The sequence below is a fragment of the Leptosomus discolor genome, chromosome Z, assembly GCF_034619465.1.
Source record: "Leptosomus discolor isolate bLepDis1 chromosome Z, bLepDis1.hap2, whole genome shotgun sequence".
In the NCBI taxonomy this organism is placed as follows: Eukaryota; Metazoa; Chordata; class Aves; order Leptosomiformes; family Leptosomidae; genus Leptosomus; species Leptosomus discolor.
The window spans coordinates 33,817,545-33,844,500 of record NC_141419.1 but is presented as its reverse complement, the minus strand read 5'-3'; the positions used below and the strand labels follow the sequence as shown (position 1 = coordinate 33,844,500).

Sequence of the window (26,956 nt, the reverse complement as noted above, 5' to 3'; positions counted from 1 at the left end):
CATTTTGTTTTACATGTATCTTAGGTCCACAGTGATGTGAACTCACCTGTTTTAAATAATTTTGAGGTCTGTTTTTGCTGTTGATGTCTACAAACAAAGTACTTCCTCTTTTGAAAATTATTTTCCTTTTTCAGAATCTCTTTCCTTTTCTCAACCTTTGTTGTTTTCTCTTCACATTTATTCCTTGTTATTCCTTCTTTCTAGACATAAGCCATGCTTTGGGAGAGTAGGTGGAAGAAGAAATGCATTTGGAGGAGTATTAAAAGGAGACAACTTCATAATCTTCTGTTTGGAACCCAAAGGAAAGGCTTTTGTAAAGCTGCATTGTACTTCTCCATAGTCTGCTAGTTTTCTCTGAGAGGTAGCAATATAATCACAGAGTCACACACAATGGTAGGCATTGGAAGGGACCTCTGGAGATCATCTAGTCCAACCTCCCTGCTAAAGCAGGTTCACCTACAGCAGGTCGCACAGGGTCACATCCAGACAGGTTTTGAATATCTCCAGAGAAGGAGACTCTACAGCCTCCCTGGGCAGCCTGTGCCAGTGCTCTGTCACCCTCAGAGTAAAGAAGATTTTCCTCATGTTCAGATGGAACTTCCTGTGCTCCAGTTTGTGCCCATTGCCCCTTGTCCTGTCGCTGGGCACCACTGAAAAGAGCCTGGCCCCATCCTCTTGACACCTGCCCTTTAGATATTTATAAGCATTGATAAGATCCTCCCTCAGTCTTCTCTTCTTCAGGCTAAAGAGCCCTAGATCTCTCAGCCTTTTCTCATAAGAGAGGTGCTTCAGTCCCCTCATCATCTTCATAGACGTGCACTGGACTGTCTCCAATAGTTCCCTGTCTGTCTTGAACTGGGGAGCCCAGAACTGGACAAAGCATTCCAGATGTGGCCTCACCAGGGCAAGGTAGAGGGGGGAGGAGAACCTCCCTCGACCTGCTGGCCACACTCTTCTTAATGCACCCCAGGACACCATTGGCCTTCTTGGACACAAGGGCACATGGCTGGCTTGTGGTCAACTTGCTACCCACCAGGACTCTCAGGTCCTTCTCCGCAGAGCTGCTTTCCAGCAGGTCAGCCCCCAACCTATACTGGTGCATGGGCTTATTCCTCCCCAAGTGCAGGACCCTACACTTGCCCTTGTTGATCCTTATTAGATCCCTCTCCACCCAGCTCTCCAGCCTGTCCAGATCTCGCTGAATGCCAGCACAGCCTTCTGGTGTGTCAGCCACTCCTCCCAGTTCTGTGTCATCAGCAAACTTGCTGAGGGTGCACTCTGTCCCTTCATCCAGGTTGTTGATGAATATGTTGAATAAGACTGCACCCGGCACTGACCCCTGGGGAACATCACTAACCACAGGCCTCCAGCTGGACCCTGCGCCACTGATCACAACCCTCTGAGCTCTGCCATTTAGTCAATTCTCCATCCACCGCACTTTCCACTCACCTAACTCACACTTTCAAAGGTTACCTATGAGGATGTTGTGGGAGACAGTGTCAAAAGCCTTGCTGTAGTCGAAGCACACCACCTCCACTGCTCACCCCTCATCTACTCAGCCAGTCATGGTATCGTAGAAGGCTATCCCATTGGTCAAGCATGATTTCCCCTTGGTGACTCCATGTTGACCACTACTGATAATGGAAAAGGACTGTAAGACACTATAATTTATGTAGTCTTTTTAAAAATAAGAAAAACATATTTGATAAATATAATGCACTTCAGTTGCTGAAAAAGTCAGGTTTTCTTACAAAAGTTCTGAAAATATACTCTAATAGAGCTCTGTAAACCTAAGAACATATAAAATGCCTGGCTGTGCAATTTCTCCAGCTGCTTATATTATGACTTAGCTCTGGGGTCTTTTGGAAGAGCATTCCCAATTTTCAAAACTGGACTGAAAGGACAAGTAAATCCACAAATGCAAACTGTTTTAGGAGATTCAAGGTGGAAGAGGATTAGAGCAGTGCCAGCAGGGCACAATAAAACTGATGACTGAGCTACAATGGAAACTAACATTTACAAATTACATGGTGAATAATATTTGATGAATTACTTGGATGAGGCAGCTATATAATATTGTTGCACAATTATAGATGTAGTGTAATGTTACTGAGAATTTTGGAAAGCTGTTGGAAATAAAAGTCTTGCTGAGAAGCTTAACTCATCAGCCAATATTTATCAGTCATCCTTTTATATTTGCACTGCAAGATTTCTGGTATAGACAGATGAAATATAATTTATACTGCAATTGAGATCAGTCCATTCAGACTGCTGAGATGTGATTTAGTTGCATCTAGGGCTGCCTTCCTTGAACTCTGATGCGGAAAGTAAAACCCAGGAAAAATTGCTTACTTTTCTCTTTATTTTGCATTGCTTTGCGCTTCAGTGAAGGGTCTGGTGAACCCAGCTTACTTTGTTTCTTCAGAAAACTCCTCCAGCATGCTACATAGTGCTCTCCAGTTATGTTTGTGAGCTCCCAGGTGAGCTATACTAGCATTCACAGGGAGGGACAGACACGCCTGCTCTGCCATAGTATAGTTGACTCTGGACGGCAGACAGACTAGGGCTAATAAGCCTTTATCAGCAGTGAGTTGTGCAAGTCTCCTAAAGTCCTGTATCCATGAAACAAGGTGGAGGTGAAGAGTTAGACAGGCCAGTTGCCTCCCTTATGCCACTTATGAGGTCTCTGGGGAGTTGGCTTATCTTGTGCATCTCTTCCAAGTGTGAGCAGCAGAGCAGAGCAAAGGGTTTTATGTCCCTGGCCTGGCCCTTGATGAGGTCGGCTAAGGTGAGCAGGGCTGTGGAGGGAGACAGCAGGGATGAAGGAATGAGTGACAGGCTCCTGATGGGATGGGCTGGAGAGAGGCAGAGGGAGGAGGAGATGTCACACTAGATCTGACTGCAAGTTCAGGTACAGGGGAGACAGAATTCGGGACAGAATTTCACCTGCCACATGCTAACACCACAGCAAATGAATACACATCATCCTCCTTTACGACCTAAAAATTTATTATCCACCCACCTATGCTGGGCATTAGCAGCTAAGGAGAAGCCTCACTTTTCATTGCCCTCCCAAGAATTGTCCTCTCTTTCCGTATGTGCAGTGGAAGCCAAATTATTGTTCTTCTGAGGTGGCATGGCATGGTTCTAAGCACTTTGCATATTTTGTAACTTAGTTTGGTTGTTGCGTGCACTTTTTGTATTTGTGCGTTTTATTGCATGAGGAACTTGAGCTTTTGGTGTTTTAGCAAGTTAAGAAAATGATCTGTGACTTAACTTCAGTGGAATTGCTGCTAGAAAGAATTAAACTGCCTGTCAAAAAAATTACCTTGCAAATTTGTGTGTGGAAACACATCTCTTGTTCTCTGTGGACACAGTAGAACTAGTAACATAAGGTCAGGTAATACACAACGTGACCTAAATTCATTTCCTCTTGGAAGACGACAGCATACTTTAATCAAAAACCTGTAGAAGCGGATTTATCCTTATCTACTGAAAAGAGATTATTAATGCAACTAGTTTAGCAAGCTTAGTGAATAGTTTAAAGATGGAATGACTACATAGGCTACTTGATCTGTTCCTCATGGGACATTCAGTTCTGACTTCCAGATAAGCAGCCCTAGAAGTGCCCAGGAAACACAAAATGAAAGCCAGCACTGTTCAGAGGTTGTGCCAGCATTTTCACTGAACCAAGATGCAGCAACACTGAAATCATTTCCATACTTGCTTTGGGAGAGATTTTTCTGAGTGTCAAAGATTTGGAAATAAATACAGCAATAGCACACATTCCTCTGCCTATTTACTACAGTGATTTTATCTTCAGAGGGAGAGTATCCACTTTTATTTTATCTTTCAAGAATCTATTTAAAATGGATTTTTTTTTTTCTGGGCAACAACCGAGTCACATTAAAAAACTGCAGGTACTTTTCTGTATAATGGCGCTTGTGAAATATCAGTTGTATGTAATATTGTGTTTTTCTGAACTACCTTTTTCTGACTAGTTTCTGCAATTAATAAGGAATAATAGTGCCACAAAATGTTTGCTGAATTTCTGGTGAGGTACAATAAATATCGGCCTTTAGCTTTAGTTCAAAATAAACAGCTAACAATAAATTACATAGAATGTAAATGGATATAAAATTGTTAACATTAACAACTCTAAAGTGTGCCATACTGGGGCACAATTTGGTGTATTTTAGTTTTTATCTCTCATAGCACTTCAGCAAGAAAAACTTTCATGTATATGCAGAGATACATACTTATCTGGAAGTACACTTTTTCTCTTTTCAAAGGAGGAGGAATTTGCCCATCATTACTTTCTAACAGCAGTTTTCCAAAAGCAATTGCTCGGTTAGCTATCCACTTTTCAGATTTTTTTAATCAAATAGCACAACTTTTTTTTTTTTTGTGCAATACTGAGTACCCTGTTAGTGTCACTGAAAAAGGGAAAAGATAATATAGTTAATTGTAAAAAATACTACTTTGCTTCAAACATTCACTTTATGTATTTTTTTGCTATTGTTTGCATACTAAAATTGCAGACACTTCAGGAAGGGCATTGCTAAATATTATATCTACTTAGCTAATATTTTATAGCTTTTTTTTTTTTTCACATAGTGCTATACAAACATCAGGAACCCCAAAATGACGAGAAGTGCACAGCCACAGTACAGAAGAATCGATTCTGAAGCTTGCCTGGCTTGTGGTCTGATTGCTAAAGTGTGACATGCTCAGTTTGCCCTCATCAGAAGCAAACTCATAACCTATGAGACTTACATAACTTTCTGACACAAACAGTAACTATATAACTTTCCAGTCAGGGAGCAAAAATTAGTGTTGTGCTTCCGTAAGGCAATTTCCTAACAGTTATGTACAGAGGAGAGCTTGGTCTGTATAGTGTCCTTTGCAAAGGAGAAATTGGAGAACCACTATTTAGCTTTAGAATGTTAGGTCTCATACCAGTCTTTAAATATAATTATGCCCCTCTTTAGTGAAGACAGATACCATATGACATAGGATACCATGAGAATGGGGACATCAAAACTGGTTCCTGCATCCATATTCTAATATGTCTTTCTGTATGTCACATGAGCAAATGTTGTGACTAAAAGTACTAGCAAGCAGAGGACCCTAGTTCTCACTGACCCTTTTTGACCTTAATTCATGCTCCCTTTTCAACCATGTTCAAACAAAAACAAAAACTGCAGAAGCAAACGCAGGATAGACAGTTCAATAAAGTGTGTTCTCCACTGCTTTGTTAGATACACATCATCCTTGGCATTGCTTGTAACTACTTCTAATGTCATGAAATCTCTGCTGTGAGTTACATCTGCTGCTCAAGCCCTGTGAAGAGGATCTTCCTCTAGCCAAACAAGAAACAGGCAGCAGAGGAGACTAAAAGCGTAGCAAACTCTTTACCAGTGCCATTTTGGAGAGAAGGCCAGCAAGTGTTTGCACATCTGCGTGACTTCTAAACACAGTTTTGATGAAAATTAAGCTAAATAAATTAGGTGATCATTTTGAACTCAGGCATTGAATACAGGATACCTTGTTGGCACAAGACCCCAAGTCTGCCCACAGAGAGGCACTAGGGCTTTTTGTAAAATATGCCCGTTCTAAGGTGTGGAGCAACACAAGGAACTTGCCCTTTCTATTGCATTAGAGTCCACTAATCCATGAGCAGCATGCCATTTAAGCATATAATTGCTCTGACTTTTTCTATTTTTACGTGAATTCTTAACAGAACAAAGCCAGTAATTTTAAGTTTTGAAAACAATTCAAAACTATATTAAACCCAAGTAGTAAAAGCACAGAAATTTAAGGCGAGGCAGAGAGACCAAATGTTAAGTATATAGTGCAGTTCTCCTCTTCTGTGTCTTTAGGATAAGATATTTTGTTAGAAAATAGTAAACTACTGCTTGGGAGAGTGTTTTGGGTTTTGTGAGTATCAGCTCCTGGTTACAAGATTTGGGAGCCAGAAATCCCGTTTAGAAAAAAATAAAGGCAAGCAAAGAAAAAATGTTTCTGAAGTTACAAAGAGGTTGAATAACTTCTCCTTTGATCAACTTCCATGTACTCTTCCACATGAAGGTTTAATGTTGAATCAGGAGGAGACTTTTTTTTCCTCATAAGTCTCCTGGACTGGCTGCAAGTAGGCTGTTGAGGAAAGTTTGTTCAGTGCAAACTTTCAGACATAGTGTTTGAGTGGACTTTCTGTGATCCGAGCTGCTGAAACACTGAAATCCATGTATCCTTGAGTAACTAAGTCTCTATCTACATGAATTGAAATATGGACAGAGGAATTAGTACAGCCTACTTAGAAAGTGTTACAGCCATTACATCTTGGTAGGGAGTTCGTCTGTTTACAGAAAATATGATTCTGGAAAAAATCACTGAACCCTTGTAGCCTGCTGCATTTGTGCCTCAGGGCTCAGAGCCCTTGACTGATGATGAAGTTTCCCAAGACGCCAAAGACAGGCTTGAGGCTCTGTGTGTCACATCCTATGACCTACAGTATCTTTGCCCCCAGCTTCTCAGTCCTGTCCCCATCCCTTGCATCATCTCTTATGACTACCTGAACAGCAGAGGCCAAAAAAAACAATAAAGGAAGAGGGAGCAGCATTAACTTTTCTGACAACACTGAGAAGTTAGATTGGTTCATCTTTCTTGAGGAAGTTGATACTCAATTTAAGATATCTGCTCTCTTAGTGCTGACTTCGTTATCAGGTCTATCTGCTCCCCTCATATGGTTTTCCTTTTTAACACAGTCTCCTGCAGTTTGCATCGGCTCCCACTCTAGATTTGTGATCAACTACTACATAAGAGCATAAAAGTATTGTGAAAGTAAAAGCATTCTTCTATTTTGTGTCTGTCCTTTGAAAATGTTTGCCCAAACACACTGTAACACTGACCAATTTTTTTCCTTAACAGGGAAGTTGCATGATACTGACCAATGAGAGAGAACAAAAATCTGAAACGTTCCTGTCTTTTAAGCCCATTCAGATTTGGGCGAATAGTCTGCTTTCACTGTGTCTGACTGCTGCTTTCTTCTTCTTCAGTATTCAGAAGTTTCAAGTATTGACCACACTATGTGAAGCAGCTTTGATCTTGTTTGGGACTTCAAACATGCTGATAGCCTGAGACCATGTTATACATTGTGTAAACTACTACCACTGAAACCTTCTGAGGACTAATTCAGTATTTATTCTCAATGAATGAGACTACAAGGGTGGCCAAAACCACTTTGTAAGCTTGGTTTGTTACTTTGCCAAGACCTAGAAAAAGTCTTAGATTGTCTCAGCATTTGAAAGACTCACACACAAGATTTATCCCACAGTCTAATAGGAAAAATAAACCTAAGGCTGAGCCATGCATCTCTTTTTGCTGCCTAACAGGTAGAAGTTGTACCTATGAGTGTGACTGTGAATGAAACAGAGATTATGACCCGTGTTGCCTCCAGGCGGGCACTAAGAAGCAGAGATCCCCTGATGTAGTTGTGTTGTATGGGGAACAATTTACATGTCTGTATATGTGATTAAATAGAAAAAAAAATAGTTCTAGGTCATCGCCATTTTTCTTCTAGGTAGTTGTGAATAAGGGTGCTACTAGGAAATTGATTCAAATAGGAAAGTGCAAGTTAAAAGTAAAGCATACAATGACAGCATTGAGCGGCTTTCCCCCGTTTTTCCTTTCTGTAGGAACCCTGTGATTCTAGTCACGCTGCATTAAGTTGTTAATTTGATTCATGTGTTGGTTTTGAGGGAGAGGCAAGGAGAAAATTACAGAGCAATCAAAAATATATTTATTGTGAATTGAAAAGTTCTCACCTAAATTCATGTTATACCCTTTGTATCCATGTTAAGTACTGGCATCCATAAATCAAAGGATAATAGTTTAACTGAGAGAAAGTGGCTGAACAGGAGAAAAATAAAAAGCTGTTTTAACTGTACATAAGAAACAAAGAGAAATCTTTAATAATAAAGTGACCGCTTGCAACCGTGCCGTTAATGAGATACTGTGCAACAAGATACACAGGCATGTGATCAGGTCTCATGCACCTCGCTGGAATTGAGCATCCACCTGAATGCTTCGCAGATCAAGGATAGATTTAAGCGTATTCCTAAACTTTAGCTTGTACTTAAAAGTTTTGTTTGTTTTTTCAGTGTCCTCCAAACCAACCTTAATTGACTGCTAACTGGCCCAAACTTCGTGTTTAAATAAACCTGTTACTACATTGTGATTACTTTCTGGTTGGTTTTGTGGATCGTTTTGTGTCAAGCCCTAGATCTAAACAGGAATTGACCAGGGTGTCTGTAATAAGACTCTGAAATGGATCTTCAGTTGAATCAATATAAAAGCCTTATTTATTTTATACAACGCCAAGGTTATAAAAACCGACTTTCTTCTTGCTTTTCTTAGAAATCTTTTGGCCTTGAAAGATCTTTTTCTTTCATACAAATAGCAGAGCAACCACATAAACTCATATTTTTCTGTTTTAAAACAATCCATACCTGTGCACAGAGAAGCTCATCAATTAAGTCTAGATTTTGTTCCAGAAGTAATAAAAAATTATTTTTTCAAAAATTTTTGTCACTCACTCCTAAATGTAAGAGTCAAAGCGGGAAAAAACTCAAAACATCACCTCATTTGAATGTCTCATGTCAATTCCCTTTTGACATTATTGCTTTGCATATTTAATTGATTTTTATTCATAATAATTAATGTTTCTGTGCATATTTAGAATGGACTTATGCAGGGAGGGCTTATATTTAAAGCAGCACCTCACTGCAGGCACCAAAACTCCCTCTCAGAGTATTTGAAGAAAAAAGTTTGTTCTCCCAGGTCTTACTTCTTATTGAGGCTTCTATGGAGTTCCTGACATAGAGCTGCTTTAGTCTTACAGAAGCCAGCATCAGGATCTGAACTGCTCGGGTTGATTTATTTCACAGGTATGGCAGTAGATTGTATGATCATTTTGTTTGATCAACAATCAGTACAACTGGTAATCTGCAGCACAAACCCAGAATTTCTAATTCAGCTGCAGTACGTTTTCAGTAAAATGTTAGATAAAGGGTTGGATTTGAGTCACATCTGTAAGAGTGTTGTCTTAATTATTAACTGCTAAAAATCGTACACCTTGTAGCTGCGTGTTTATCTTGCTCTCTGTACTTACCTTGTTAGGCCTTTCCCTACTAGATTAAAGAAATGTTCCCGCTTCAAAAGTATCATCTGTGTTGAGTAACTTGCATGCTTCAATCAAGTTACTTGGACAAAATAAATTCTTTGAGCTGGTTAAGAATCACTGGAAATTGTGTTTCCAGCACTTGGTTCAGAAAATGAGCAGCAAGGACTCATTGCTCACTTTCCAAGAGCATCTTTTTTTGAAACATCAATACTAGGCACATGCCATTCCAGGAATAGTATCACTGCTGTCATTAAAAAAAGTGTGTTAACCCACTTCTCTTGCTATCCCACTGCCTAACTATCAAAGGATAATATAATCTTCTTGAAGTTGTAGCTGACTGTTTACGTTACATCTTAAATCGTTTTCACCATTACTGTGTTTCTGGACACTTTCTCTCATTTTATGCCTTGCACTCTCAGTCCTACATGCATAATTTTATGTATGTTTTTATATAAAACTATGTTACAAACACACTGCCTAAATAGGTTCACCTTCATGAGGTATCCAGATCACTCTGTCTCTATTGTCATCATTACTTCACTCTCCACTGATTTCTGTGTCATCAGATTTGGAAGTGCTTTATAGGAGAATATAATTTCAGCTTCCCTGAACTACAAGGAAGCATTGTAACCTCCAAAGGTTTGAGACTTAACGATTGCACATGCTCAGTAGTATTTCCTTAAACAAAATGGGTGTAACTATATCTGTTAAGCCATTATAATGGCTTCAAAGTACAAACTGACATGTCAAATACTGTTAGCTTCCTTATGAGTGGCTATGTTATTAAGTGCTTACGGATTCATACTACGTCACTAATGGATCCAAAGATCTCATTACTGTTTTTGAGTAAATAGAAACGGTTTTGTAACTGCCGCATGCATTTCCATGGTAGAACATAATAGTTGAAAAAAATCAGTGAGTTTACTGGAGGTACATTATATTTCTCTGATAATTCCCCTTTTACTTGAAAGATCCTTTTTAGCTTTGCACTGTATTTTTGACACATATTCACATTCAAATAGTATTTTCAGTTAAGCAGAAGAGCCAGTAGGAGAAACAAAACAAACAGGCGAAGAAGATCCATTTGCAGCTGAGATTTGAAAATGGAGAAAGCTGAGAGTCAGAAGGCCAACTGTCAGGAATCACAGAAGAGATGGATGGGGATAGTAGTAATGACAAGGAAGAGTGCAAACCGCAGAGAAGTATTTAGTAGCTGTAGTACCAGGAAAAGTGGTGGATGCAGAGGAATTGTCAACAGTCATGAAATTAAGAACTCTTGCCTTTGCTTTATTTCTGATTGTGTATAGTTTTCCCGTCTGACAACGCTCTGATCATAGCTTTCTTTTGTACTTTCTCTGGGTGTCTCATCTGCTGATTTCTTGGGGTCTTTTTAAGGTATCTGCAAATGCAGTTACCATTAATGGATACCATTTCCAAGTTGAGACTGTGTATAAACCTGACAGTCATGAATGTGATTTTCCTCCTAGTCCCAGTTAGACAAAGTACATTTTTGAGTCTTTCATGTGCATAAAAGGTGCTTATACTGAGGTTGTATATTCTGTCTGACTACAGGAATACATTCCTCTCGTATCAGTTCACAATTATGTTCTCAGATCAATTCAACATATTCAATTACTTCGTTTGCAGCTGGGGGAAGTTCCATCATAGTACTGCTGTAGTCAATACAATCTAGGTGTCTTTAGTTTAGCAGCAGCTCTGCAAGTCCTTTAAAATCCTGTTTCTAAAATGTTCCATAGACATGGCTCTGTGTCCAGTTCTCCATAAAGAGTACCTGCAAATATATTCGACTTCTCCAGTACCTTTCTGCAATATCTGTATTTTCTGAGGTAGCTTGAATACTGACAATCTGCTGAGATTTCCTTTAAGACCCTTTGTAATTTTCACAACATTTTTGCATTTTTTGCCTATTTTCCAAGTCTTTAATGAATAGCTGTGCCATATGTCTCTGGACAAACCTTCTTCAGCATTGCAGAAGAACTTTTGACATTTAATCGTCTGAGTCAAATTTCCTGAGACAGTTAGAAGAGTAACTGGTACTTTTTTGCCTTATGCAAAACTTTTGTTTGTTTTGTTCTTGAATAGCCTTTCCTTTTCCTTCCCAGGCCTCCCTAGATTTCTGTGGGATAGTTCTCTCATTTCTGCCAAATGATCTCATCTGCAAAATATAACTAGCCACTCCCTCTAGTGGTTTGGTCTTATCTTCCCAGGTTTCTCTTACAGTACACAGTGGGCCTTGCATTCATCAACCATAGCACGTTCAAATGGTGAAAAGCCCATTGATGCCTAGGGCACTTACTTCCCTATAGGTAAACTGAAATAGTAGCCATTCGTCTTAGTCTGATCCTCTACTGTCAATGAATTTTCACAGCATGCATTTCAGTGTTAGATTAAACATTTCTGTAAGGCTGTCTGAGGAGGATATGGAGTGATTTTTATACTTCTGTTTCAAGAGAATAGTTTTATGAGCTTAAAGTTTGTCCTCTGGCAAGATATAATCTCCTCTAACATACCAACCAAGCAAATAATGGGACCAAGGGTACAATAACCTGATGGCTTTTCATGGCTCTTAGGGAAAAGGCTTCTAGGTATCAAGCAGCATAGACATTTATTGCTGAAGTAAAGGCACTGTGAAACAATTCCAGCCTCAGGAACTCCACATGCCTACAAGAAAACAGGAAAAAACTCCTTCTCCATTACTAGTAATTGAATATGGCACTGTCATCGTACTCTGACCTAAGTGTGCTCTGCTTTTCCTACCTGCTTTTGTCCCTTGAGGAACAGTAGGGACATAGATCTTTCCTTCAGCCTCCTGAAGAGTCCTCTTGTCTCATAGCCCTTCCTCTCGTTGTCCTTCTCTCCCTCCTTCTCCCCCTAGGACATCCCACCATTAACAACCAATGTCACCAGGCTATGGCCTCATGGATCAAAGGGACCAGACCACAATATAGAATAGAGAAAAAAGGACTGCAGTAGTGCAACAGTCTTTAAAATTTGAGTATGAGCATTCAGAGACAGCATCTCTTCATCTGTTTCCTCACAAGTCCCCTCATTCGTACAAGTTCATAACATTCTTAGAAAAACAAGTTTCCTGTCTATCCTAGATCAGCTCCATGCTCACCCCCACTCCCAGCATTCCCATAACAGCATATCCTTCTTTAACATCACTTTTCTTTTTTCCCTGTAAAATTAAAAGAGAGGGGAAGGGGAGGGAAGTGTATTTCTATAAGCCCCCACTCCTCCCACTCTCATCAGTCTCTGGGAAGGTTAATGATTAATTGAAGCCATCTGCCAAGGGTCTTCTCTCCATGCGGTTAGTTCGATTCTGTCACATATGTTCACACAAACTCTAAATAAAACCACCTTCCTCTCCCATGCTTCTTAACATCTTGAGATAGAAGTAATAGTCTTTGACTTGAAAACAGCTTAAAAAGTAGATTGTGAAGTACTTGTCTTTAGTAGTATAGAAAGAATCCTTAGAAACTTATGAAAACTATTTTAAAGCAAGACTTAGCATCTCTCTGTTTTATTGTTATCTTAGAAATAACAAAAACATCAAGTCTAGCTTGAGAGAGAGAGAGGGAGAAACTTGGTCTTATGAGATAAGTGCATCTCTATGAACTGATGCATTAAAAAGAGAAGCACCTTGGGACTTTCTGTAAAACTCCCCTATTTTTCTTTCTTTTTTGGGGACTTAGAGGAGGGCAAATAAAAATATGAGGCAAAGGCCACAAAAAATGGTAGAATGGAAAGAACTGTCTGTCTGAGGAATTATTCATCGTTTGTGAATACTGGATCCCCAGGGTTGATGGTGTACAGCTGAGGCAGGGAGCAGCTGTTCTTTTCACATATTCTCTCTAATTAATAAAAGAACTGCCATACTTTTTTTTTTTTTTCTTTTTTTTTTTCCTAGGCAGGACTTCAGGCAGGTAAAAATGCATTAACCTTTGATCCACTTGCTGGCCCTTTCTTGCTAAGTAGGCCATTTAGTATCGGTAGTAACAGCAACAGCAGTAGTAACAGTCATCGTACAGTCATCTTGAGAGAACACAGCCATCTATAGAGATGTATTTCCATGCATTCTTCTTTCCTTCCTCATTTCTTAGCAGTAGCCACAAGCTGTGGAAATGATTTCTTTTTTATTTTCTCTGTCCTTTACTGACTCCCCAAGATGTTCTGCATCAGGTTCTTACATTTCTCCCAGCACTTCCCAGGGAGGAATCTGTCCATACATTGACACGTACCTCTCAACATGTGAGCACTGATTCAAGGATAAACAAGATGCAACAGGACTGTAATATGCCATTCATATGGATGAGTTTTGCATCCAGGGTAATATGTACACATTCCAGTTGCCTTTATTCTAAATTTCTTCTTCTTCTTCTTCCTCTTCTTCCTCTTTTTTTCTTTTCTTCCTCTTCTTTCTTTTCTTTCTGTACATATATGTATTTTTGCTGTTTGGGATGATGTCACAGACCTTTTGCAGTTTTTGTGAATGCCACTTTTTCATATTTGCCCCTTAGTGGAGGTGGACAACATGCACAATGACCATAAGGCATTTTTGGCTGCATTACTTGCTTTGCCTTGAAGAAGTCTCTTGTGTTGCTACCACATGGGAAAGAAACAGAACTAGAGGTAGGCATCCTAATGGAGCCACAGGTCACGCCCCATGTAGAAAGAGGAGATGATATTAGAGGCAGAGTATTTATGTGCCTCTGCAGGTTCCAGAACTTGCAGCTGGGAGAGAAACATTGCTGTCTGCACACCTAGAAGTGCAGGGAGTTTCCCGCACCTAAAAAGGCTGTGCTGCTGTCATCCTGTGGAACACGGACATACAGGGCTTCCCTGAATTAACTTATGTTTAAGCCAGCACATAGGTTACAGAAAAAACACCAGTGTTGACTTTAAAGAAGTGTCAGTGATGGAAAAGTGATGGAATTGTCTTGAATACAAATTTAACACATTATGAATTATTCTATTTTTGGAAAGAATAGCAATGTAATCACAGCCAACGAATAAGATTTATGAGCTCCTTATTTTTCACTGTAAAACCCCGTGTATATATATATGCAGTCTTGTAAATTATTCTTGTCTCACTATAGCCATCAGATACTCCTACGAATACAAGAAGCCCTTTTATATTGATTTCTTGTTCTTCATTGGTTAACCAGGCATAAAATAATGTATGTCTGTGATTGTTCTTATTGGCTTGTAAGTATATTTTTGTTTCTTAACTTAAAGAATCAATAAATCTTAAGAACTGAATTAATCTCTGAAGTAAATTAACTAACCTTCTGAAGTTGCACAAGCAATAAATTGGTGTTAAATATTTAATATGGAACATTCTTGAAATATTGGTACAAACACAGATAAAAAGAAGTAGCAATTCAGTAAAGCATAACTCCAGAAGTCAGATAGTATTTAATTCAAAAAAATCTTGTATTTGAGATGAATCAGACTTTATATTAGCTGCCTGTTCCTGCTAGGGCTAAAAAATACTGTGCGCAGCAATAATCAGGAATTATTTAAAGATGAAACTCAGAAGAAAAATTATTTCCTATGCAGTTAGCAATTACTCTGTATTATGCACTAAATATCAGGTTAAATCTGAGAAAAAAATTTTAAAAAATCTGCAAGTATGCCTTCTTCTTTCACCTTCTGTTTGTTGTGGTGAAAGAATTAAAATAAATGAGATAAATACTTTTAAAAAGAAACATTATTTTAATAGTTGTCTTAGAAAATGTAGCTTTTAAGTGTTTATTCTAGATAGGCCAAAAAATAATTCCAGTTGATCACATTAGCTTTACAGGTTATGATGCTCTTCGAAGACCGTTGTCATGATTTCTATTTCAATACCTGAGCCATTTTAATAGGAGACTAGCTTTACCTCTTCTCCTGATTACCTCCCTGCTTACTTCTTTCATTCCACTTTAAAATTGGATCACATCAAGAGCATAAAGAAAAGATGTTATTTCTTTTGTATAGGAGAAGAGACAACAATTGACAAGTTTTGACATAGAACACTACACAAAACTCTAGCTCAGAAAGCTGAATGTAGCACGAGGATGTCTCCTTTACTAAAGTTAAAAACATAAAATTTGCTGCCTGTGCATTTGCCTGGAACAGCTCAGAGTGACAAAACTCCACATTACATTCCCTTCATAGAACAAGTAGATGGTCTGTTTTTTCTAGTAACTCCACAAAATGCCAGGATCCATTCCTTGGCCCTGTGTGTCCCCTTTCTCCATGCTTGTGTTGATCAAAGTCAATGCATAGGCTCTTGACTGTCCTTCTTCCTCTATATGTGATCTTGTGTAACTTCCATCCTCTCCGTGCTTGCAGGTTGGTGGCTGGCAAAACCCGCTGATGTAGAGAATGTGACTGTAGTCTGCTTGTTTCTGTCTATGCCAAAGACCATTTAATTACAACACTAATGAAACTGGAAAGATTATCTTCTACTTCCTGTTCATCATAAAATCATAGAATGTTTTGGGTTGGAAGGGACCTTAAAGGTCACCTAGTTCCAACCCCCTTGCCATGGGCAGGGACACCTCCCACCAGACCAGGTTGCTCAAAGCCCCATCCAACCTGGTCTTGAACACTGCCAGGGAGGGGGCAGCCACAGCTTCTCTGGGCAACCTGTTCCAGTGTCTCACCACCCTCACTGTTAAGAACTTCTTCCTAATATCTAATCTAAATCTCCCCTCTTTCAGTTTGAAACTGTTACGCCTCATCCTACCACTACACTCCCTGATCAAGAATCCCTCCCCACCTTCCCTGTAGGCCCCCTTTAAGTACTGGAAGGCTGACCTAAGGTCTCCCTGGAGCCTTCTCTTCTCCAGGCTGAACAAGCCCAACTCTCTCAGCCTGTCCTCACAGGGGAGGTGCTCCAGCCCCCTGATCACCTTTGTGGCCCTCCTCTGGCCTCTCTCAAGCACATCCATGCCTTTCTTGTGCTGGGGGCCCCAGAGCTGCATGTAGTAGTGCAGGTGGGGTCTCACCATAGGAGAGCAGAGGGGCAGAATCACCTCCCTCGACCTGCTGGCCACACTGCTCTTGATGCAGCCCAGGATGTGACTGGCTTTCTGGGCTGTGAGTGCACACTGTTGGCTCATATTCGGTTTTTCATCCACCAGCACCCCCAAGTCCTTCTCTGCACGGCTGCTGTCAGTCAATTCATCGCCCAGCCTGTATCTGTGCTTGGGATAGCCCCGACCCAGGTGCAGGACCTTGCACTTGGCCTTGTTGAACTTCATGAGGTTTGCACAGGCCCACCACTGCAGCCTGTCCAAGGTCCCTCTGGATGGCCTCCCTTCCCTTCAGCGTGTCGACCGCACCACACAGCTCGGTGTCATCGGCAAACTTGCTGGGGGTGCACTCAATGCCACCCGTGTTGCCAACAAAGATGTCAAATAGCACCAGTCCCCCTGAGAAACACCGCTCGTCACTGGTCTCCACTCAGACATTGAGCTGTTCACTGTGACTCTTTGAGTGCAACCATGCAGTCAATTCCTCATCCACTGAGCGGTCCATCCATCAAATCCATAGCTTTCCAATTTAGACACAAGGATGTCATGCAGGACAGTGTCAAATGCTCTGCACAATTCCAGGTATATAATGGCAGTTGCTCCTCCTTTATGCATCAAGGCTCTAACCTCGTCACCAAAGGCCACCAAATTTTTCAGCCATGACTTGCACTTAGCGAAGCCACGTTGGCTGTCACCAGTCACCACCTTATCTTCCATGTGCTCTAGCATAGTTTCCAAGAGGATTCATGCCACAGTCTCACTGGGCACACAGGTGAGACTGACTGGCCTGTAGTTCCCTGGGTCTTCCACTTTTGCTTTATAAAAATGGGGGTTGGGTTTCCCCTTTTACAGTCAGAGGGAATTTCACCGGACTGCCACAGCTTCTCAGATATGACAGATAGTGGCTTAGGCACGTCATCTGCCAGTTCCCTCAGGACCTGTGCATACATCTCATTGGGTCCCATGGACTTGTGCACCTTCGGCTTCCTTAGATGGTCTTGAACCTGATCTTCTCCTACATTGGGTGGTTCTTCATTCTACCAGTCCCTGCCTTTGCCTTCTGCACCCTGGGCGGTGTGGCTGGAGCACTTGCCAGTGAAGACAGGCAAAAAAGGTTGTAGAGTACCTCAGCCTTCTCCATATCCTGGGTCACCAGGTCTCCCGCTTCCTTCCGGAGAGCACCCACATTTTCCCTAGTCTTCCTTTTGTCACTGATGTACCTGTAGAAGCTTTTCTTGTTAGCCTTGGTGTCTCTGGCCGGATTTAATTCTATCAGGGCTTTGGCTTTCCTGACCTGATCCCTGGCTGCTCAGACAACTTCTCTGTATTCCTCCCAGGCCACCTTCCTTGCCTCCACCCTCTACAGGCTTCATTTTTGTGTTTGAGTTTGTCCAGGAGGTCCTTGCTCATCTGCGCACGCCTCCTGGCATTTTTGCCTGACTTCCTCTTGATTGAGATGCTTCGCTTCTGTGCTTGGAGAAGGTGATCCTTGAATATTAACTAGCTTTCCTGGGCCCCTCTTCCCTCCAGGGCTGTATCCCACTGTACTCTACCAAGCAGTTCCCTGAAGAGGCCACAGCCTGCTCTCCTGAAGTCCAGGGTAGCAAGCTTGCTGTGTGCCCTCCTCGCTGCCCTAAGGATCTTGAGCTCCACCATCTCATGGTCACTGCAGCCAAGGCTGCCCTTGAGCTTCACATTCCCCACCAGCTCCTCCTTGTTGGTGAGAGCAAGGTCCAGCATAGCACCTCTCCTTGTTGGCTTCTCTACCACCTGGAGAAGGAAGTTATCATCAAGGCATTCCAGGAACCTCCTGGATTGCTTATGCCCTGCTGTGTCGTCCTTCCAACTGATGTTGGGGTGGTTGAAGTCCCCCATGAGGACCAGAGCTTGTGAACCTGAGGCTGGTCCTATCTGTCTATAGAGGGCCTCATTCACTTGGTCTTTCTAGTCAGGTGGCCTGTAGCAGACCCCCACTATAATGTCACCTGTCCCTGCCCTCCCTCTGTCCTCAGTTATAAGTCCTCAGTTGGCTCCTCATCCGTCCCTAGGCAGAGCTCCATGGACTCCAGCTAGTCATTGACATAGAGGGCAACGCCTACTCCTTGTCTTCCCTACCTGTCCTTCCTGAATGGTATGTATCCTTCTATTCCAACACTCCAGTCAAAGGTGCCGTTCCACCATGCCTCCATGATGCCAATAAGATCATAGTCCTGCAGGCGTGCACATGTGTCTAACTTCTCTTGTTTGTTCCTCATGCTACCTGCTTTTGTGTAGAGGCATTCTTGATCTTGATCCTGATCTTCTTCTCTTTTTCTTCTTCCTTTTCCCCTTCACCACCTTCTCCTTCTCCACCTTCTCCTTCTCCTCCTTTTTCTCCTTCTCCTTCTTCTTCTCCTTCTTCTCAATAGTAAAAGAATCTTATCTTTTCTAATTTCTGACTGGAAACTAGTATTTCAGAGCTTTCCTGGGATCAGAAGCATATGTTCCGCTAACTGAGATCCAAGACTTAACAGCTCACAACTGCTATTTATAATTCAGTCATTCTGATTATTGTCTTGTGTTTCTCTATATACCCTTACATACTGACAAGAGCTTGTCGAAGAACTCCTTGTAAGTCAAAAACTACAGGAACCCAATGCAAGGGGCCTCACGAAGGCTTACAGAGGGCACAATATGCCATTTCTGACTGACTGCATTTTACAGGATTAGAAACTTTTGCTTCTACTCTGTTTTTATAGACCAACAGGCATTGCAAAAGACAGAACAGAATTTTATAGTAGTTGTTGAGAGATTTTAATCTCTGGAATTCAAAAAGATTTTAACCATTGATAGGATTCTTGTTTTCTCTATTTAACTGTTCAATTTTGTTATTGATCCCTAACTGGATATACCAAGGCTCTGACCATAAAATCAGTGCAGCAGACAAGAAACATTAAGATAGTTATAATGATCATAAGCTAGTTTTTAGAGAGAATTTCACAAAATAAGTTAGAAAATCCAGGCCCATGTCTGATACTTAAAGCATCATGCAAACATCAAAACAGAAAACCTTTCTAATGTTATGTCTGGTTGTTAATTGCACAAAGGCAGGCTTCCAAATTGTCTGTCCAAAGATATCTAAGTGATTCTTTTGTCTTTTTATGCTCATAAGCATTGAATTTCAAGTACGAGAAAAGTGCAATATCTGGAATTTTTCTTACTATAGCCATCTTCCTTCCTACATGTACTTCAAGAGTCTCTCGACCTTGCGGATGGTTTCTATTAAATACTAATGGTTGTATAATTAACATTTTCCAATTAAACAGTCCGAAGAAAAACATCATTCCCTGAATGCCTTTTAAAAATCTCCATAAAATTACTCTGTGTAACTGGACAAGAGGTTGTTTATTCCTTTCAATGTTATCCTCCAGGCGATAGATGAAAACAATATATGTTGACATAGTGCCAGCTTACTGCAGTTATCTAGTCATGGGACCAATGCAGGAAATTTCTGAATTACTTTATCAGCTTGGAGAGGGGGGAAATTCTGTAGACTAACCTATTTTATAGAATTCCCTTTAAAATTCAATAAACAACAGCTCAAAGGTTAACAGATCTAATAAAAATTTGCAAGCCCACAGGTTTTGTATGTTATCATGACAAAGTTTGGTTTTATTCTGGAAAGAGACAACAGGAAGAATAGATTGAAAATGAGCTATAAAATTCAGTACTTTCCCATTGATATAAAATTCAATCACTCTGGATCACATAATTTTTATTATCATGACAGATGTTTTAATATTTTTTATTTGGGTAACACTGTAAATTTAAATAGTGCTTCCAAAGTAATTAAAAACCGCTGTCTGCTAAGCTGACAATGTAATTTGAATAGGTGGTAAAGAAGCAGCACATGGTTAAAGAAAAATTATGAACTGGAACCCAGTAATGGAAAATTCCTTACAAGAAATGTTTTTGAAGGAAAGAGTTATTTAAAGGGACAGGAAAGAGTGCAAGTGAAACCAAGTAATAGATGGCATCTTAGATGCTGTTCAGTGTGGAACAGTGTTTCTGTATATACTCATATAGTATTTGAAGAGTAATTGCACTCCAAAATTTACAGTGTTCCTGATAAAAGCCAAATCTGACTGCTTTGAGAGAAAAATGCATAATGTGATTAATCTGGAGAAAATCAGACAAGATAATCTAGGGGAAAGTGTAGTTTGTGGTTAAAATATGGAAATCTGAGATCAGGTGTTGGACCAAACAAAACTGGAATTTAAGTGGTAACAGACAGTATTGGAAGAGAAGAACAAAGCTAGAAGCAGGGAGAGAAAAGCATAGATAAGAATTGAGTGGAGGAAGAAGAGAAAGGAATAGAGGTGAAAACAGAGATGCTATTTTTAATAAGGCTTGACAATAAATCATATTGTAACGTAAGAACTGAACCCTTCTGCTGTTGAACTACTCCTGCTTGAATGCTTCTTTGCTGCCTTTGCATTTTGTATCCATATGCTACAAATGCTGTGATGCAAAGTTCTAAGTGGGCACACAGTTATGCCTGCTTTACTCCTGGAATTTCTTTTATGCAGAAGATTTTGTTTAGACTAGCTTTCTGCCCGGTCTTGGAGCAGAGTAAGATAATTTGAGTATCAATTTGACCTGGCATGTCTCTTGAGAGAATCATCAAAGCACGTGGTAAAGCAAGAGATGTCTCTTGTCTTGTGTTTGTCTACATGCATGTAGCAAAGCAGCTCATGAATCAGCCCCCTTTAACCACCACCACAGAAGCAGAAGTTCAGGTGAGGTAAGTGAGGCCAACTGACTGTGCCAACATCATTAAGGGAAAAAGCAGTGATCTTCTGGCAGAGAGCCAAAGAGCTTGCAAGGGAATGGGGATTAAAAAAACCATACACTTGCTCAGCCTGAGTGGTTTGACTGGCATGGAAGCAAAACAGGGAGCTCATACCCTAAGAAGAGAGGACAAGACTGACCAGCAAAGGAGCCAAAGGGTCATTTAGCATTTCAGAGAAGGGGATAAAGGCACAGGCTAATGGCCCTGTACATTTGACTGGAGGTCACAGCCAAGAATCCTGAGTGCCCATTGCAGCTCTCTCTTGAATTTACTCTGTGGCTGGAGGCTGGTGCTTCCATCTTTTTTCTCCTTGTCTTTACATCAGCAAAATGTGAATGAAGTTATTAATAGCTTTTGCAGGCATTTTCTGATGCTTAATTCACTAGCACTTTTGAAAAGTGCAAAGGCACCTGGAAACATGTCGTCTTTTAACCCCTTTGTTTGTACATTAGAAAGCCTCATTTGTACAATGTGCAATGTACAACCGTTACATTCAGTGTACAGATAGCAAGTTTAGACTGTAATTAATTTCATAAAGCCAGTAGTGTAAGCATTCCCAAGCAACACACAGAATAAAAGCATTAAGCCTGCCCTATACATTCCTTGGAACTGGTCCCTGAAGTCCTTCAAGCTCCTTTGAGTGTGGACGGACAGGCAGAGAGAGAGACACATCTTTGCATACATAGGGGAAAGACCATGAAAGCAACTTTGTACTATGTACATATATATAGTGCGTAATAATATAATCTTGCTCTGGTAATAAGAAATGACCACTCTTAAATCCTCTGATTTGTGTACAACAGTACAGGGCAGTAAACTGGAGAAAAAGGAGGAGGAAAATTATGATTTAATAGTAATCTGATGTTGGTTTGCACCCAGTATGATTAATAGTGTGCTTACATTCAGGAGGAGAGGGATGGACTATGTCAAGGTGGAGTGCATCCCTCTGAGCGTATTTATACTCCTTACAAATTGTAGAGTGCCAAAATGTGAGGCTGAAGTGGGGACAGGAGGCAGTGGGGCAGGGAGTGAGGTCGAGCATGCTCGTGTGGCCACTGTTGCTATGATACAAGTTTCTTTTAAAATTTCTTTTTCCTTCCTCCCACCCTTCGCTTTTCCCATTCCCAGCACCCCCACATTTTGTATTTTTTTTGCCTGTTGCTCTGTCTGAGCCTGGAGGAGCTGGAGGAAAGCGGTGCCGATGAGGGTCTCATTGAACTCGCTTCACAGAGTAGGACTCTGCATGTTGGTTAGAGGGGCGCTAATGGGGCATACGAATACCTGAGGGTCATGTCTCATTGCCATGGCAAGCCAGATTTCTTCACATGAACTGGGTCCATTCATGTCAAGGAAGAGGCTTTCAGTTTTAATGTACCCTAAACTTTTTTTCTCCATCACACTGGACTTGGTTGCTCTGAAAGCTGTACTCCAGGCTCCTCGCAATCTAGCTGTCTACAATTCATCAGACACCCTAAGCTGCAAGTTTTTCAGGGTGTTGTTTTGGTTACAGGTTCTTAACTGCTGCTCATCTCCTGCTGATACTGCACAAAACCTGCCAAAAGCTTTCTTTTGTAGATAGAAATGAATCTGGATTAGTTTCCAGACAGTCTGTCAAGAAATTGTACAGCACATAAGCTCCAAAAAGCAAGGGTTTTTTTTCCATGACCATTTCTGTACAGGCATTTGTCTACTTTTGTCCACATATGGTTTGTTTTTCTGAAAAAATTCAAATAATTCAAATGTGCATTTCAAATGAGCATGTTTAACAGCCAGGAATAGTTGCTTTGTTTTACACATGGCTTCTAGTGGTTCAGTATGGCTGGACGCTTCCCTTTTCTATCGCTTAGCATGAAGAGTAATTAGAAAGATAAATAAGTAACACTATCAATTTTTGTTTATTTTGGCACTTCTTTTTAAATTATTTTCTGTCTAAATGAAGGTTTTGATCTTGTATAGTTGCTATTCAAATCAGTATGCTCATGTACTGATCTAAATGGTAATGTTAATGTAAGTAAGCTAATATCTCAACCCCACACTACTCACTAATTTGCAGCATCCAACATCTTTATCTTCTCTTCTCTCTCCAGCACTGCAGTGATAACACCCACCATTGCCAATCAGATATGAATATAGTAGGTGCTTGGAAGAGAGGTTACACTGGAAAGAACGTTGTGGTCACCATCCTGGATGACGGCATTGAAAGAAACCATCCAGACTTGATGCAGAATTATGTGAGTGTCCACAGGAGTCCAGATTTGCTGCTTTATTATTACCCCAAATAAATTTGCTGCTCCTGGAAAGAGGGAAGGAGGGAGGAGGGAAGGACAAAGAATCATACAAGGGTTTCCTCAAATGTTAACATCAATGGGAGGAAGGAAGACAGCTTTTGGTAACCTGTATTGTTTTAGTTAAGACTATGTTCCATCTGAACGTATTTAATATCTGGATGCCTCCTGTAGCTGAGTATTGAATTTCCAAAGGACTGGAACCAATCATCAGATGCTTTTTCTCTTTTCTGTAATTATTTTACTTAATATCCTCCCACTCTCAGAACTTAGAAATGGAATAAACTGCTTTTCAGTTACTGAGTGCAGCTGCAGTCCATTTTTGGCCGATACATTTAGCTAGCAAGACAGTAGCTTTTCTCAAAGACTGTAATTTTAGACATATCATTCCATGAATTTATTTGTAAAGCTATTTATCTTACTGCTAGAAATAATATTAAAGGAAAAAGACATGACTTCTTATGATTCACTCAGCTAAAAACAGGTGCAGAATATTTTGGGGTCTTTCTACTAATCTCTCTTAACTCCAGTGAGTGCCGTCCCAATTTGTAACAGAGCTGTGTCCTTTGTTTTCTATGTCCTGTGTCTCATGTCACCTCAGGAGATTTCTGTTTGCTTGTTTTTCATCACATTTAAGTAATTGGTTTAATATACCCCAGAGGGTTGTATAACATGAGAAGTTCCTTCTCTAGTGGGGGACTTCTTGTGTTAGTGTCAGAGTTTGAAGCTGTTCAGAGCATCAGGGCCATGCTTTGCTGGAGTGATTAGTCCTGTGCTTTTGGGAGTAGACATTACCTGAAAGCACATGACCTTGAGAACCTTATAATTTCTCTGAAATAAAGTGTGCAAGGTGTACATTCAAATGAGGTAAGAAAACAAGCAATTATATTTGGATTGAGCCGGACTGGTGAAGATGACCAGCACAAGGCATGCATTTACCTCCAGTCCCATTACAGACGTAGGTCTTGTAAAAGAGCCCTGAACACAGGCATTTTGTCAGCAAGCATATCATCTTGACAGAGCATTGAAGAGATGAAGGTGACAAGAACATCTTTAACAGCCCATCAAAAGCTACAATCATGTCCAGAGTTCGAAGGGGTTTATTTGAAATTATCCATACTTACATCCGTGTCCTTCCCCGTGCTGCATGTGGAATTCACCTTTGAAATAGATGAGGAGGACTGCACAAACACAAGTGACCGGCAATTGCCCACCCTATTTGTCAATGTATGCTTGATCCCAATGCATCTTTCATTTTAATCTCTTAAGTTATTTAAACAAACCAAATATACTTACCTTCTCAATGAATGACCCAGATTGTATCATATGTCACTTCATCGCTGTACTGTCCTTCCACTGAATTTAAAGCAGCTATTTATTCGCTTACCACCTTCTCTTTCCCTTTCCTCACACCAACAAGGAATTCCCCCAAAGCGATACGCATTGCTTGTTTGATGACAAATGCCTTCTATATGTCAGATTATTGCTGGTGTGGCTGCAAACAGGAATATTTGAGGTGGATGTGGTAACTGGTTTTGAACAAAGAGATTAAAAAGAGCTGCTTGTCATGTCAACACACTGCATGCTACCACATCAATTAATGGGAGCCATACAAACCAGCAGCTATTTACTCCATAAACTATTTTTGGCTGTAAGAATCCTGGTACATGTAAAATACAGAAATATCTTGCAAATATTTGAAACGGTTACACTCCTAGGGAAATGGGAATGCAGTTTATGTTGCATTTCAAGCTGTATTTTTATAACAATATTCTTAAGAAAATTATATTACTCTTACTCCTTGAAACTGACTGAAATTTCAGTCATCGTCATGCAGATAATTTCTTGAATCTTGAAGCATTTAGCAAAATCCCAATTTTGAGAATGAACTCTCTTAACTTCCAAAAGTTTCTTAGGAGAAATTTAGTCTGGTTAAATGAAACGCCATTTTCTATTTCCTGTCTGACACTGGAACTATGCTTTTTCAGAGCATTTGTTATCCTTTTCCATTTTCCAAAAATAAAAAATAATATGTAAATCCTGTAATTATTAAATATATAATCCTCTCCTAAAACATGCAATCATCATAAAACCACAGGAATGTTAGTTAACCTAATGACTTTCTTGTAGGAACCTGCTGACAAGTGTATAGGCCACATAAGTCAATGGCTAATTAATGAGAAACTGGTTTTCTTTCTCCTGTTGGCTACAGGATTCGCAGGCCAGTTTTGATGTCAATGGAAATGATTTTGACCCTATGCCTCGTTATGATGCCAGCAACGAGAACAAGTAAGACACTATGACATTCATGACATTTTCAATCTAGTTTGACAAGTACAAAAAAAAAAAAAATACCAGTTCTTCTATGAAAGTCTAGGAAACTTGATTCCTCATAAAGCAGCATGATCTGCATTTAAGTCTTTGTGAAATATAGATTTATGTCTCTTCCATGCACACTGCTTGACCCTTAATCTTTGAAAGTGTTTGAAGCCATCTGAAAACACATAAAAATTATTTGAGAGTTCTGGGCGTGTGAAATGAACCATTTTCAATCCCTTTGGGATGCAGAATATAGGGCGTGACTCTCACTTTTCTCAGGTATCGTCTCATTGAGTTATTGGGGGGTTATTATGTGTGACACTTGTCTTGGCTTCTGGCTTTCTTGACCTTTATAGACTTCGTGTAGTGAAGAAATAGACAAGTTAATGGAGTTGTGTTGGGTTTTTTCCTCTAATAACGTCCTTTAAAGTGATGGAGATTTTACAAGTGGAGGTTTGATAGAAACCTTATAAACCTAGAAGGAGCAATTCTGCTGGATTATAATGTCTGCATCACATGACTGGTTGGATATATCTCCATGAATAACATATTTCTCCTTCAGATCTGTACTTCTTGATGTTTTTGATTCCAACTGTGCTCTTTGGATGTGCTGTGGTGAAGGCTGGGGGGTAGTGCTGGGAGTGACACCTCACCTCAGGAAGTAGGCCACCTTTCTGCACCAATGAGTATTTGAGGGCAGTTATTTGTTGGTAACATTTTTTTAACTAGGTACTTGGCAGAAAGAAATACCTTTTTTAATTGTTATTGTGGGAAGCATTTATTATTGTCTGCCTACAGAAAAGAGACTACAAGAGGTGAAACTTTGTCCTTTACACAACTGAAATGCTTTTGGATTTGTGTTGTCTCTTTCCTACAATCCCACAAACTTTCTCCAGAAGAATGCAGCAGGTGTGAGCTGGGAGTCAGGAGCAAAACTTAACATTGGTATGACTGGAGAAACCATTTGGAGCAACCATGGATAACACTTTGATGGAAGAATCCTCTCCTGATTAACACCTTCTTCATGACAGCAGGGAACTATGTATGGACAGGCTGAAGAACAGCACCTCAGTATGCAGAGCTGCCTGTTACATATAGATCCACTCATTTTACAGTGAATCCCAAGGAGCTGTCATAGCTACTTTCAGCCATAGGGTGAAATAACTGTGAAAACTGAGGTGAATTTTGCCACATATTTGTTTGGTCAGTCAGCCTGATCCTGCCTGGTAGGTGGAGAAATACGTAAGGATTTACCTCTTAGAAGCTATGTAAATAAATGTACATACACACA

General features: G+C 40.3%; 1 protein-coding gene across 3 annotated transcripts in view; it reads left to right on the top strand.

The window, feature by feature from the left end:
• PCSK5 (proprotein convertase subtilisin/kexin type 5) overlaps positions 1–26,956 on the top strand; it is a 260,747-nt gene that overhangs the window by 56,114 nt on the left and 177,677 nt on the right. For all 3 annotated transcript variants that reach the window (XM_086480272.1, XM_086480271.1, XM_086480273.1), the window contains exons 4-5: positions 23,149–23,292; positions 25,559–25,635. In XM_086480272.1, the coding sequence (XP_086336398.1) occupies positions 23,149–23,292; positions 25,559–25,635 (221 nt within the window). The remainder of the gene's footprint in view (positions 1–23,148; positions 23,293–25,558; positions 25,636–26,956) is intronic.